Genomic DNA, 13,663 nt, shown 5'->3' on the forward strand with positions numbered 1-13,663 from the left:
AATAGCATGCTCAGAACAAGGCAAGACAATTCTATAATTACTGCTTGAATGTAATTTGATAAATGAATTAATAAAACTCCTCTAATTGTAAGTGCCAGATCATGACAGAAGCTCCTATTGTGGAAAGTTTGTTTCTTACCTCAAAATTAAAATTTATTCTCACATCTCAGATTTAATCAGCAACTGTGGCACTGTAATTAAAGCAATAACTCAACTGTTCTCTCTCTCTCTCTCTTTATCTCGCTCTGTCTCTCTCTCTCCGTTTCTTTCCCTCTCTCTCTCTCTCTCTCTTTCTTTACCTCTATCTCTCTCTTTTTCATTCCCTCTATCTCTCTCTCTCTCTCTCTCTCTCTCTCTGATAAGGCACAAATCCGGTATAAAAACAAAAGATCAGCCTTGCTGAGCAGGCCGTCCACTCTGTGACGAATGGCACAGACCAGTTTGGGGAAATGTTGCCATGCACTTTCCCATAATGATAGCATGAAAGGGCCAACTGAGGACTCGCCCCTGATTGGCCCCAAAATCCCCACGCCCCCCAACCCACACACAAAATGCACTGCATCCCAGGATCAGATACAATTATCATAAGATTTACAAACGAGTCCTTGCTTTTGGACTCGTGGAAGCAAAGAGCAGAAAGAGACCAGAGGTGTGTGTGTGTGTGTGTGTGTGTGTGGTTCCATTTAGCATACACTTTTGCCCATTAAATCTTCTTTCAGTGTATACTCAATGTTTATATTGGTTTCTCTGAAAATACTTTTTTATTCAATTAATTATTTTTTTGCTTCATGATAAACATGTGTTAGTATTTAGTTTGATTTAGTAATGCCCATGAAACAGGCATTACTGTTTCATACAGAGACTGCACTGACTGATTGTTTGTTATTCACTTGGCGTACACCCCGTTTCATGTTTAATATAGAGCGCACAGGGCAGCATTCCATTTCATTAACCGGTAAACCAATCAGCACCCTTGGAATGTCGCGGATACCAATCACGCTGGAGTAAGGACTGGGAGGGGTCTGCGGTGTCCTGGGGGGACCTCTTTCGTTCTTTCATTCTGACTGGCAGAAAGAGAGGGACATAGATAGAGAGAAAGAGAGGGAGGGGGAGAGGGAGAAAGAGAGGGAGAGGAAGAGAGAGAGAGAGAGAGAAAGAAACACTGGGAGCCGAACACCATCTGCTCTTCCCAGACCCGGGTCAAATACGCATTTGTTTTGGATTCAAATGCTTTTCTGTGCTCTATTGATCTTGCCTGGTGTGATTGAGCCTGCCAATATGACCAGAAGGTGGGGTTTTGCACTTTTAGATGGTAATGCATTGGTTCCAATACACCAGACAAGATCAGTGAAGCTTAAAAATGTATTTGAATCCAAAACAAATGCGTATTTGACCCAGCTCTGGCTCAGCCTCAGCCTTGCCTGCCACAGCTCAGAAAGCCCTGCTTGTGGTAATGCACAGTCAGTCCCCTTAGGAGCTGTGCTTTAGCATGATGCTGTGCCTCGCCCCGTGGGCTTTGAACCTGCACACACACACACACACACACACAGTCACATAACCTCTCTCTTACACACACACCCACACGCACATACTCACACAAACATACGTACATACTCACATAAACACATATGCACACACAGTTACATAACCTCTCACACACTCATACACACACTCGCACACGCACACGCACATGCTCATCCATCTCATCCTCTCGTTTATTTCCTTCCTTCCTTCCTCTGCTCCGGTCTCTCCATTCCTCCCACACTGCCTCCCACGCGTCTGTCTGTGATCTTTTGTGCGTGAGCTCGTGCGTATGGTCTGATGTGCATTAGTGTATGTCCGTGATCTCATACAAACCTCTCCATGGAGCTGAACCTGCAGGCAGCCTGTGCTGATCCCATCCCTTATTTCCCCTTATTAATACCCTCCCCTTGCTGTTGTAATACCCTAAATACCCTTCCCCCTGCTGTTTTAATAGCAGAAATACCCTTCCCCTGCTGTTTTCATACCCTAAATACCCTTCCCCCTGCTGTTGTAATACCCTAAATACCCTTCCCCCTGCTGTTTTAATAGCAGAAATACCCTTCCCCTGCTGTTTTCATACCCTAAATACCCTTCCCCCTGCTGTTGTAGTACCCTAAATACCCTTCCCCCTGCTGTTTTAATAGCAGAAATACCCTTCCCCTGCTGTTTTCATACCCTAAATACCCTTCCCCCTGCTGTTGTAGTACCCTAAATACCCTTCCCTTGCTGTTGTAATACCCTAAATACCCTTCCCTTGCTGTTGTAATACCCTAAATACCCTTCCCTTGCTGTTTTAATAGCAGAAATACCCTTCCCCTGCTGTTTTCATACCCTAAACCCTTCCTGCGTTTATACCCTATACCCCCTGCTGTTTTAATAGCAGAATACCCTTACCCGTTCTCCCTAACCCTCCCCTGCTGTTTTACAATACCCTTCTCTACAGATTTACAACCTATCCCTTCCCCTGTTGTTTTAATAGCAGAAATACCCTTCCCCTGGCTGTATAGGTAACTATACAATAGCAAGTCCTCGTTTATGTTGTTTCCTTTTGTTTTGTCCGGTCGTGTAAGGCTACAGCATGGAATGGTTTACATATGACGGTGCCCTCCTTGGGTTTATACAACAGTAACCACCTTACCCTCAGAACATCGACTGGTGGGGGTGGGGGGAGGGTAGGGCTCTATGCATAGAAAGCAGAGATTAACATTTCACGCCGCTGTCCGTGTGACCCAGCATGTACTGCGCAGTTTAATCAGAGCTGACAAGAATGACCCAGAGGTCCTGGGTCAACTGCTAAAAATTACTCAGATGCAAAGCACACTGTGCCACCAGGTCAACCTGGACCGAAGTCTGAATTTGACTGGACAGTGCACTCCGTCCAATCTTCTGATTGGTAGACAGGCCACATGTGACATGTGCTGACCAATCGTTGATGTGTTTAACACCACAGGTTGAACACCGCATTGCATTTATGTACAGAAAAGCGTGCCTTTGAATTTTCACACGTAGAATATAATATCTAAATCTGCACGGGGATCTGCGATGCAATGTCATCTGTCATCTGTCATCTGTCATCTGTCATCTGTCATCTGTCATCTGCTATCTGCAAACGACAAACGGTGATGCGCACGCGTGCGTTACACTGTCGCTGTTGCTGGTGCATTCAGCGCATGCACGCGCGTACGTATCGTACACACGATGCTCAAAGGCAGGCCACTGCACGCCCAGCGTTATGAATAGAGGGTATTAGTCGCCCGCTTGGCCCTGACGTGATTGCATTTCATTCGCTAATCTCTCACCGGGCCAGCGAACGCTGGAAGTGACATCAGCACCTGGTGCGTCGCCGGCTGCATTCATGTATGCAGTGATCCATGAACGGTCCGTATTCGTTTACATGAGGGCACCGGGAGGGGCTGTCGTTGCTACCCTGTCCATTTATGCACGAGGCCCCTGTGTTACAGCAGAGATACTTTCACCGCAGAAACGCATTTAAAAAAAGTCAATCTGAGCAGGTGTTTTCGTCTTACTTTTAACCGTAAAATCTTATCCCTATTTCTTGTTTTGCACAAATGAAGCAACAAAGATCAATAAGATTAAACCATGAGGTGAGACAGTTTGACTCATTTGTGGACTTGCCAGTGGGAGAAGACTGTTTCACTTAAAGAGAAAAAAGTTTAAGTTGATACAAACAAATATTTTCTACTTGATAGGAAAAAAAAAAAGATTTTAAGTCTCATTACAAGAGTGGCAGACTTTTCAGTGTTTTTAAGGATGAAGTTCGAACCTTTGCTAATCTGAATGCTTTCCAACCGCTGAAATAAACCTTTCCCCTTTTTAAAACTTGTTCTTAAACTCACCCAACACATCTGAATATTACTGCAACACTGAATAACACTGAAAAATGTTTCCACAAAAATGCAAAAATCTTTTCATGAACGTGACTACAGGATGGCGCTGGTAGTTTAATGGTACACACAGATAATAACTTAGTGCTGCTCTCTCATACTTGTATGTATGAATAAAATATTTAGCATATTTGTTTAAAAAATAAATCAAAACAAATAAATAAAAATAATAATTGTATACAGGCAGGCCTTATGTTAATTTGTGGTATCCATAGAAACTGCCTGCTCTCTTTCTCTGTCCTTTTTTTTCCCTCTCTCTCTCTCTCTCTCACACACACACACACACACAAACACACGCACACACTCACATACACACACAAACTTGCACGTACATACACACACTCACTCACTCACACGCACACACACAAACATGCACGTATGTACACACACACACACACACACACATACATGTGAACGTTGATCCAAAAGCATATGCGGCCATATTGTTATTTTCCCCACACAAACCCTTCAGAGAAAGCAGACTCCATGTATTCCATTGGCTCAGAATCCAGGCCTTGGGGGGAGGGGGCGTGGTCTTTGTGCTGTTTCCTGGCTCAATTAATTAGCCTTGAGCTTCTAATTGATTGCTTAACTTTGGTGGGCTCTTTGTTTGTTTGTTTATGCAGTCAGTTTGATAAGGGCATCGGTTAAATAGATCCCCTTCCACCTCTCCATCCCTCTCCCTCACCCCCCATCCTCTCACTCGCTTTCTCTCTTTTCTTTCTTGCTTGCACTCTCTTCATCTTCCATTAGATTAGCAGCCCCAGTAAATGAGTGCTGCTACTCCTCCCTCCCCTCCTTCTTTCTCTCTCTCTCTCCCTTTCCCTCCCTCTCTCTCTCTCTCGCCCTCCCTCTATCACTCCCTCTCCCTCTTTCTCACTCTCCCTACCATCTCCCTCTCTGTCGCTCTCCCTCCTCCAAATGTTATTGACTATTTATATTCAGCCTGGGTGAGTGTGCCTACAAAGTGAAAAGCCTTATGAATGGCATGTGGTGCTGCAGGAAATGGCAAGAGTGTTTAAAAAAAAAAAGTGTAATATAATCACTGGTCCTTACAGATGCTGGGTCACCTATCCCATGATCCTCTGGGTAAGGCAGTGCCATCCACTTTCTCTCTCTCTTTTTCTCAGTCAAATGCAGAAGGTCTTTATCAGCAAATCAAATTCCAGATAACAGATTTCCTAACCAGCATGCAATAGGCTGCCACCACTGAAGCAGTGTTGGTCTGTGAAGGGATCAGACTTCCTCTCTTGGTTTTCGTTTGTGTGCACACGTGCGAAAGAGCTAAACAAAATGACTGACAGAAGAATGAACCAACAGGACTGCATGTAAATCACCCGCTCAGGCGGCCTAGTCTGAAGTATCCATGCCCGAGCGGATCTGTGAGTTAGACACATCACCTCACCTCCTGACGACTTTGAGTCGCAGCTCGAACCCTGGATGTGCGCTTCTGTGAGACTGGCAGCCGACAGAGTACAGAGAGGCTCATGGGAAATCCTGTCCTGTGAATCCAACAGGTGGCACATCACTGTGTTCCTCCCTCTGTCTCTCTCTCTCTCTCTCTCTCTGAAATTGGTGTGACTGCTCCAGTGGTGTGAGAGGCCCCCTGCAGTACTCCGCATCGCCACATGAAGCGCCTGTTCTTCTTACGGTCCCTGAAAGCAGTGCCTTCTGGGAACTCTGCCGCATTATCCAGCGAAAGTGCTGCTTCCCTCCGTAGCGCTGGGCCCTTCGGTCCAGAACTGAATCCTGGCTGTGGTCAGGGATCTGCATTTGAGGGGGTAGCAGGAAAAGCACTCAGCTACTGCTCCCAGGCTGCAGGAGCCTCTCCGCTCTCAGGTGTCATCAGGCCAGGTAAGAGCCCACGAACGGGAGCCACTGGTTGGATGCAAGGTCGCCATGGGAACCGTCAGCATTCCGCTGCGATGTGTGGGCATGATCCGTGCCGATGCAGCCTTTAGATGATGCTGCAGAGAGCTCACTTAATTTTCAGAATTCTCCAGATTCTGTTAGCAGTGCTGATTGTGACCTCATAACAGACTGTGTGACCTCACAATGTGTTATGCAATGTAATTGCTCTCTGGGTGAGTTCCACAGTCCCTCCAACCCATGCCCACACGCCATATTTTACTATGACTGTGCTTCCCTGCTTCTAATTTCCAATACGTATTTATTTCTGCCTGTTGGGAAAATAGAGGTTTGGTGAATGGAATTTGTGTGTGTGTGTGTGTGTGTGTGTTTCTGCACACACACAGTGAAGAGCGTACGATTATAGAAGCTGAAATATTCTGTATAACAAGAGTATATGTGTAAGCTTTGTGGGATGTACTGAGAAATAAAGCACCAGAGAGAGAGAGGGAAAAGAGTGAAAGAGATGAGGAAAGTAGGGTGTGAAATGTGTGCTTTGTGCTCATATTGGCCGTGGCAGTGTATTAATGGGTAAGGAGTTGGTCTTGTAACCAGGTTGCCGTTGTACCCTTGAGCAATGTACCTGACCTGCATTGCTTCGGTATATATCCAGCTGTATAACAGGATGCAGTGCAAACGCTGTGTATAAAAAAGTTGTGTAAGTCGCTCTGGATAAGAGCGTCTGCTAAATGGCTGTAATGTAATGTATATGGAGTATGATCCGTGTTCAGAACAAACGCCCGCGCGCACACACACACGCGCACACACACATACACACACGCCCACACACACACACGCACACGCACACACGCACACGCGCACGCGCACGCGCACGCACATGCACACGCACGCACGCACACGCACACGCACACGCACACGCACATGCACACGCACACACACACGCACACACACACATGCACACACACACACACACGCACGCACACACACACACAGGAGGAACAGGCCGGTTCTGCAGTGTGTACCAAACTGACATTTTAGAAAATTGCCCCTGCTGTGCGAAACTCGTTTCTGAACTCCTTCGCTATGGCAACGCTTATAAATCATCTGGGCGAGTGGGGCAGCGAACGGCATTATTCTGCTCTCGAAGTGAGGATCTTAAATATTAAACTCCCTCCTCTCTCTCTGTCTCTCTCTTCTTTCCTCTGCCCCTCTCTTTCTCTCTCTCTCTCGCTCTCTCTCTCTCTCTCATTCAAATTCAAATGTATTTTATTTGCATAACAAGTAAACCTGTGTTGCAAAACCAAGGAGAATGAAATGAAATTGCAAACAGACCCGTACAAGCAAGAAAAGAGGGGGAAAAAACAGTAACAGTAACCCCCCCATAAACATATACAAATACACACACACACCCAGGCCAAAAGACAATTACTTTAGAAATGTAAGAATATATCAAACCTGTCAGTCTTAGTGACGAATGACATGTACCTGTATTTAATACACACCCTGTCTTAATTTGTGGCAGGCAGAGACCTCTATAGTGGAATCTGGACCACCTGGACCAGATTGGGTTGAGCCAAACCTGCCCTCCCGGACCACCTGGACCAGACTGAGCTGAGCCAAACCTGCCCTCCCGGACCACCTGGACCAGACTGAGCTGAGCCAAACCTGCCCTCCTGGACCACCTGGACCAGACTGAGCTGAGCCAAACCTGCCCTCCTGGACCACCTGGACCAGACTGAGCTGAGCCAAACCTGCCCTCCCGGACCACCTGGACCAGACTGAGCTGAGCCAAACCTGCCCTCCTGGACCACCTGGACCAGACTGAGCTGAGCCAAACCTGCCCTCCTGGACCACCTGGACCAGACTGAGCTGAGCCAAACCTGCCCTCCTGGACCACCTGGACCAGATTGGGTTGAGCCAAACCTGCCCTCCCGGACCACCTGGACCAGATTGGGTTGAGCCAAACCTGCCCTCCCGGATCACCTGGACCAGATTGGGTTGAGCCAAACCTGCCCTCCCGGACCACCTGGACCAGACTGAGCTGAGCCAAACCTGCCCTCCTGGACACCTGGACCAGACTGACTGAGCCAAACCTGCCTCCTGGACCACCTGGACCAGACTGAGCTGAGCCAAACCTGCCCTCCCGGACCACCTGGACCAGACTGAGCTGAGCCAAACCTGCCCTCCCGGACCACCTGGACCAGATTGGGTTGAGCCAAACCTGCCCTCCCGGACCACCTGTACTGGGCTGGGCACTGTGGGTCAGTTATTATTATTACTAGTGTTACCAGGAGCAGTCTTTACAAATACTTACTTGTTCATCTTTTGTATTTCTAACTGCCTTAACCTTTTTTGTACAGCTTTGCTGACATGTGATTAGCCTGTTTCCATGGTGATCTAAAACATTCTTGACGTGTAATTGAGGGGTCACGCTGTACATGCTGTGGAGCGGTCGGCATGGTGACAAGCTCCGCCCTCAGACACGCATGTCAGCCGCAGGACGCTAGCTCTGGGCTACGTTAGTCACGATTGCTCACGAACGTGGGCTGTGTGAAGACCATACATTTCCCCCTGGCCTGTAAAGGTCGTCAAACAGTGAAATGTTTGATGTGTGTGTTTGCGTGTGTGTGTGGGTGTGGGCGTGAGCCACAAACTCAACCAGAACCACTGAAAAAAGAAATGTAAAAAGAAAAGGAAGCTAAATCTAAGTCTACATGTCACTCAAAACCCGTCACTCCCATTCTCGCATCTCCGCCCACTGGCTCCATGTATCTGCCCTGGATAGGGGCGACATAGCTCAGGAGGTAAGACCGATTGTCTGGCAGTCGGAGGGTTGCCGGTTCAAACCCCGCCCTGGGCGTGTCGAAGTGTCCTTGAGCAAGCCATCTAACCTCTAACTGCTCTGGCGAATGAGAGGCATCAATTGTAATGCGCTTTGGAGCGCTATAAGAATGCAGTCCATTTACCATTTACCATTTACCATGAATGTTATTTCCAGTGACTGTAGCCTTGCTCGTCCACCCAAAGGCTGGCTCCATACTTCTGGAACTTGATGTTGTGGTTGGCGGTGACGATGAAGGACCTGTCGTTGGGGGTGAAGAAGTTCTCGGAGATCATCCCGCAGTCATCATCGTCAGGAGTCCACATACTTTTGGCCATGTAGTGTATGCTGTGAGGAAGGGCTGGGGGTGGCCTCTGCTCCCGTGGTGAACAGACCAGAAAACACAACAAGAGGTGCTGGCTTACCGCCTTTTATTCACCCAAAAACACGAAACAAAAGATATCTTCCAGAACAAACGAATGGCCAATATGGAAACCAAAACTTCAGAGAAAAAAAATAATAAAGCCCAAAATCACAAAAAAACGTGCATGCACGCGCTCTTCTTTCCCATAAGGAGGTTGTGAGACTGCTGTCCCATGTCTTGAAGGTTGCTGTGGCCCAGCTGTGTTGTCCTTCCAGCTGCCATTTACAGCTTGTGATACTAATGACTCCACCAGTGCATGCCAGTGGAATTACAATAATCCAGAATGAAGAGACAAAGACCCACTGTGGTGGTTAGAGTAGTCAAAATCGCACCTTACACCTTTTACAAATACAAAAAATGAACACAATCTCGCTGCAGTGTTATTCTCTACCTCTAAATACAGCCAGTCTTCCCTCTCTCTCATCCCAGATCACACAGTTTTACAGAGGATCCAACATCAACCCCAAACCCAGGATAGAGGGGCTGAGTGAATGTGGTCTGGACTCTGTGCAGGAGGGTCATTGTGTCAGAGACCCTGTAGAAGGACAGAGTTCTTGCCCTGTGATCCAGGTACACTCCTATTCTGGAGGAGCGGGGAACAGGGATTTTAGTGCTCTCAATATTGTGCCAGAAAGTGTAATCGAAGGCATTACGGCACAAACTCCAGGACTTGTTATTAAATCCCAGACCACAGTCATAACCCCGCCCTTTCCTGCTGATCTCTTTATATGACACTGCTATATCAACCCCAACCCCACTCCACTCAGCCTCCCAGTAACAGCGTCCAGACAGACCCTCTCTGCACAGCACTTGGGCCAAGTGCTCAAATCTCTCTGGATGATCAGGATATGGCTGGATCTTTCCCATATTGGTCACCTCTCTGTTCCCCTCAGACAGACGGAGGCATTGATTCACAGTGTTGGGGTCCAGAGTGAGCCGACAGGAATCTGATGGAAGAGAAGGTTAAGATTTAATATGAGGACAGGTCTATCTATAGTCTACCTATGATACAGTATATTGTTGTTTCTCATAGAGAGAGGCTGGTGTGCGTGTGTGTGTGTGTGTGTTTAAATAAATAATTAAATAAGCTCAGGCAGTGGTTATTGGCTCTCAGTAATTAACACTGGCCTGCCTGCTAAGTTACTGCTTAACCCTGTTTTCAGTTGTCACAGTTCCAGTACTTTTAATGACCAAATCTGCAGTGGTGGTTTGCAGTTTCCCACAAACCCACCGTCCGTCAGGACACTAAGGTCAGTCTGACGGCCCTGTTTTTTTATCCTGGCCACGGCAGTAGAGCTTTGGCAGGAAATTCATTGCAGAAAATTGTAAATATGTGCACTTTACGGGGTGCGTTACTTGGGGTGTAGCTCGTAGAGGACTATACATGAGCTCATGGGGCTCAGTGACATTGCCGGTTTGAATCCAGCTGCACTCTAAAGTTCTAAAAAAAAGTCCTAAAAAATATATGTATGTATATTGCCATCCAGGCAGTCACAAATTTGATTTTGAATTTTCTGCTTGATGGCTCTGGAAAATCCCAGGACATATTTTCCTCAAATAAAATTTGGATTTAGCTGCAAGATGTAGAATGGCAAGCCGATTGGTGTGTGTGTGTGTGTGTGTGTGTCTCAGATGAGAGTTTCAGAGCGAGCACTCACACTGTAAGAAATCCTCTCTGGTCCTGGGCTCTACAGCATGGATGTCTTTCACTGCAGGGACAGAGTGAGAGAAAAGGACAAAAAAATAAATATATATATATGCAGGGGGAGATTTAATTTGATGTCGACACATGGATTTAGAATATCATACTCCATATATTTGCTCCAATGTATCATTGGTTCGGGATGGAATAAAATTTGTTTAAAAAGAAAAAAGGATTTTGCTCCTTAAAATTTTTAACAACCTGACATTTTGACCAGTTCCACCTTGCAGAAATCCTCCAGTTGCTCTTTTAGTTCAGAGACAAATTTTCTCACAGCCTCAAAAGAGATGTGTGGACTGACAGTGATGCTGGGCAAGTCTTCAGGTCCAGGAGGGACACAGAGAGACTGACAACTCTGTAGACAGACAGACAGACAGAGAGAGAACAGTCTCAACTCAGATTCTTGTGTACATGTCAGTAACAGATCTTTCTAAATGAGGAACATCCCTCACCATTTATGTACAATGTACATAGTGCTGACAGTTAGAGAGCCAGTGATGTTACCTGGAGGAAATGGACGTTATCCTCTGTGTGTGAAAGCTGCTCCAGCTCAGCATCTCTCCTCCTCAGCTCAGAAATCTCCTGCTCCAGTCGCTCCAGGAGTCCTTCAGCCCGACTCACTTCAGCCTTCTCCTGATTTCTGATCAGCTCTTTCACCTCAGAGCGCCTTCTCTCAATGGAGCGGATCAGCTCAGTAAAGATCCTCTCGCTGTCCTCCACTGCTGCCTGCGCAGAGCGCTGTTAGGAGACAGAGAGAGGGGGGCTGTACATTTTAACAAGGCCTTTCACTCAGCTCTTACTGGGACCCCAGACGGCCTGTTCACCACAGTGTGGCTCAGTGGGATTGAGCCCCACAGGGCTGGAAAGTGGCCCAACACTAGGCTCCTCACTGGCTGACTGGAGGAGAGCCCTGACTGAGCCCTGAAATGGCTCTTCCAGCAGCCAGCTGTTGTCTTCTCCTCTGGTCAGTACCCACCTTGAGTGACTGCACAGCCTGTCTCAGATCCAGAAGCTCCTTCTCTCTCTCCTGGATTCTCTGCTGGAATTTCTTTTGTGTCACCCCCAGCTGCTTCTGTGGATAAATTGTTGTCCCTTCTTATTGTATATTGTGTTCATATTTATCAAATGCTACCATCATGTTTAAAACTAAACACAAAAAACACCTAATTGTCAGACGTATATCTGGTAAGTCTGATGGAGTGTATCCCTATTAAATTGTCCTTACATTGATAAAAACCCCTGGTCAAATAGTAATGTTGTTTTGATTCAAGCAACCAGTAATTAAGCATGAAATACAATAACAGCTGAGGTCATTGTGTAGAAGTGTACTGGCCTTATAGATAGAGCTTCTGAACTGTGTGAGTGAACTAGCTGCTCCAGCCGTGTTGATTCCCATTCAGGGAGTGAATATGGGGGTAGGGGTGTGAACAGAGCTGTCACAGAGAGCTGACTTCTGTTCACTTCCTGCTCTTACTGCTTTATCACGTGGACTTCACCCTTGGAAATCACTGTGTTGTTTATAAATCTTATAAATCAAGTTTATAAAGCATTTCAAAATGTAGCAACTTCATAAATATATTAAACAAACTGAATTAGACACAGGTCATAAGCCTACATTTTTTAGCAATAAACCATGAGTGTTATGCATAAGAGTTTCAGCCCTTACCTGTTTCTCAGTCCTTTCTGCTGCAGCTGAGACTGTATCATGGCCTCTGTGTTCATCCATCACACACAGCAGACAGATACACTGCTGATCGGTACGACAGTAAACCTCCAGCAGTTTGTCATGATGAGAGCAGATCTTCTCCTGCAGGTTTCCAGTGGCTTTGACCAGTTTGTGCTTCTTAAAGGCAGGAGATTCATAGTGAGGCTGGAGGTGAGTTTCACAGTAAGAGGCCAGACAAGCAAGACAGGACTTGACGGCTTTGCGCTTTCTCACAGTGCAGACATCACACGGCACGTCTCCAGGTCCAGCGTAACAGTGAGCAGGAGAAGCAGCTTGGAGTTCTGTCTTCTTCAGTTTCTCCACCACTTCAGCCAGCATAGTGTTTCTGCCCAGAACAGGCCTTGGAGTGAAGGTCTGTCTGCACTGGGGACAGCTGTAGACACCAGTAAGATCATCCTAATCCCAGCAGCCCTTAATACAGCCCATACAGAAACTGTGTCCACAGGGAATAGCCACCGGATCCTTCAGTAGATCCAGACAGATCGGACAGCTGAACTGGTCCTGATCCAGTAAAACTCCACCTTCAGCCATTTTACTGCTCACACTGACAGAGACTGAGTTAAGTTTCGTTTCTCAGAAACTGTGTGACAGAGAGAGTGGGAGTGACTTCCTGGTTATGCCCACAGCAGCAGGAGGTGTGGTGTTGGAGTCAGGCCAGGCTGAGCAGAACAGGGAGTGTAGAGAGAGAGTAGACTTTCAGCTGCTTATAAAACACACAATGGGCCTCATTCACAAAATGTGTACATTCACATTTGATCATAAACTGTGCGTAAGAACATTTCCAAGAGAGCTCAAAGGGACATGTGAATCATTGTAAATACTTCTGTGTTGTCCAATAGTGGGGCAAGTATGCTGAGCTCTACTGATTACCATGCCCAGAGCCTCAGGTCCCCTGCAGGGGACGAGACTGAATTGGCGGGTCCCCAGAGGACCCCGGAGAAACCGCTGGACAGACTCCGTAGCCGCACGGGGGGACGGTGATCTTCGCCCCCGTCTGCAATCGATTAAAACGCAGTCTCTCCGCGGTGGAACCGCGCGCCGCGCGGCGCGTTAGCGGGCGTGGGAGCGTTAGCGAGCCTGACTGCCTCAGGCACCCAGAGGACGAGGGCGTGGGGACGCCGGTGCGTCCTCACGCGCGCGCGGGCGGGCGCCGCCATTCCTGACTTAACGAGGGCTCCCTGGGCACACATCA

The 13,663-nt window shown here is 47.2% G+C and overlaps 1 protein-coding gene across 1 annotated transcript; it reads right to left on the reverse strand.

Annotated features, from left to right (window-relative positions):
- Window positions 1-9,033: 9,033 nt before the first annotated feature.
- LOC135254000 (E3 ubiquitin-protein ligase TRIM16-like) lies at window positions 9,034-13,220 on the reverse strand. Its single transcript, XM_064333915.1, has 6 exons — window positions 12,412-13,220; window positions 11,722-11,817; window positions 11,250-11,483; window positions 10,947-11,100; window positions 10,702-10,752; window positions 9,034-9,990 (listed from the first exon to the last, which is right to left on the reverse strand). Exons 1-6 carry the CDS (start codon window positions 12,787-12,789, stop codon window positions 9,464-9,466), a joined length of 1,440 nt encoding a protein of 479 aa, XP_064189985.1. The 5' UTR covers window positions 12,790-13,220; the 3' UTR covers window positions 9,034-9,463.
- Window positions 13,221-13,663: the final 443 nt, after the last annotated feature.

This window comes from Anguilla rostrata, chromosome 4 (assembly GCF_018555375.3).
Source record: "Anguilla rostrata isolate EN2019 chromosome 4, ASM1855537v3, whole genome shotgun sequence".
Classification (NCBI taxonomy): domain Eukaryota; kingdom Metazoa; phylum Chordata; class Actinopteri; order Anguilliformes; family Anguillidae; genus Anguilla; species Anguilla rostrata.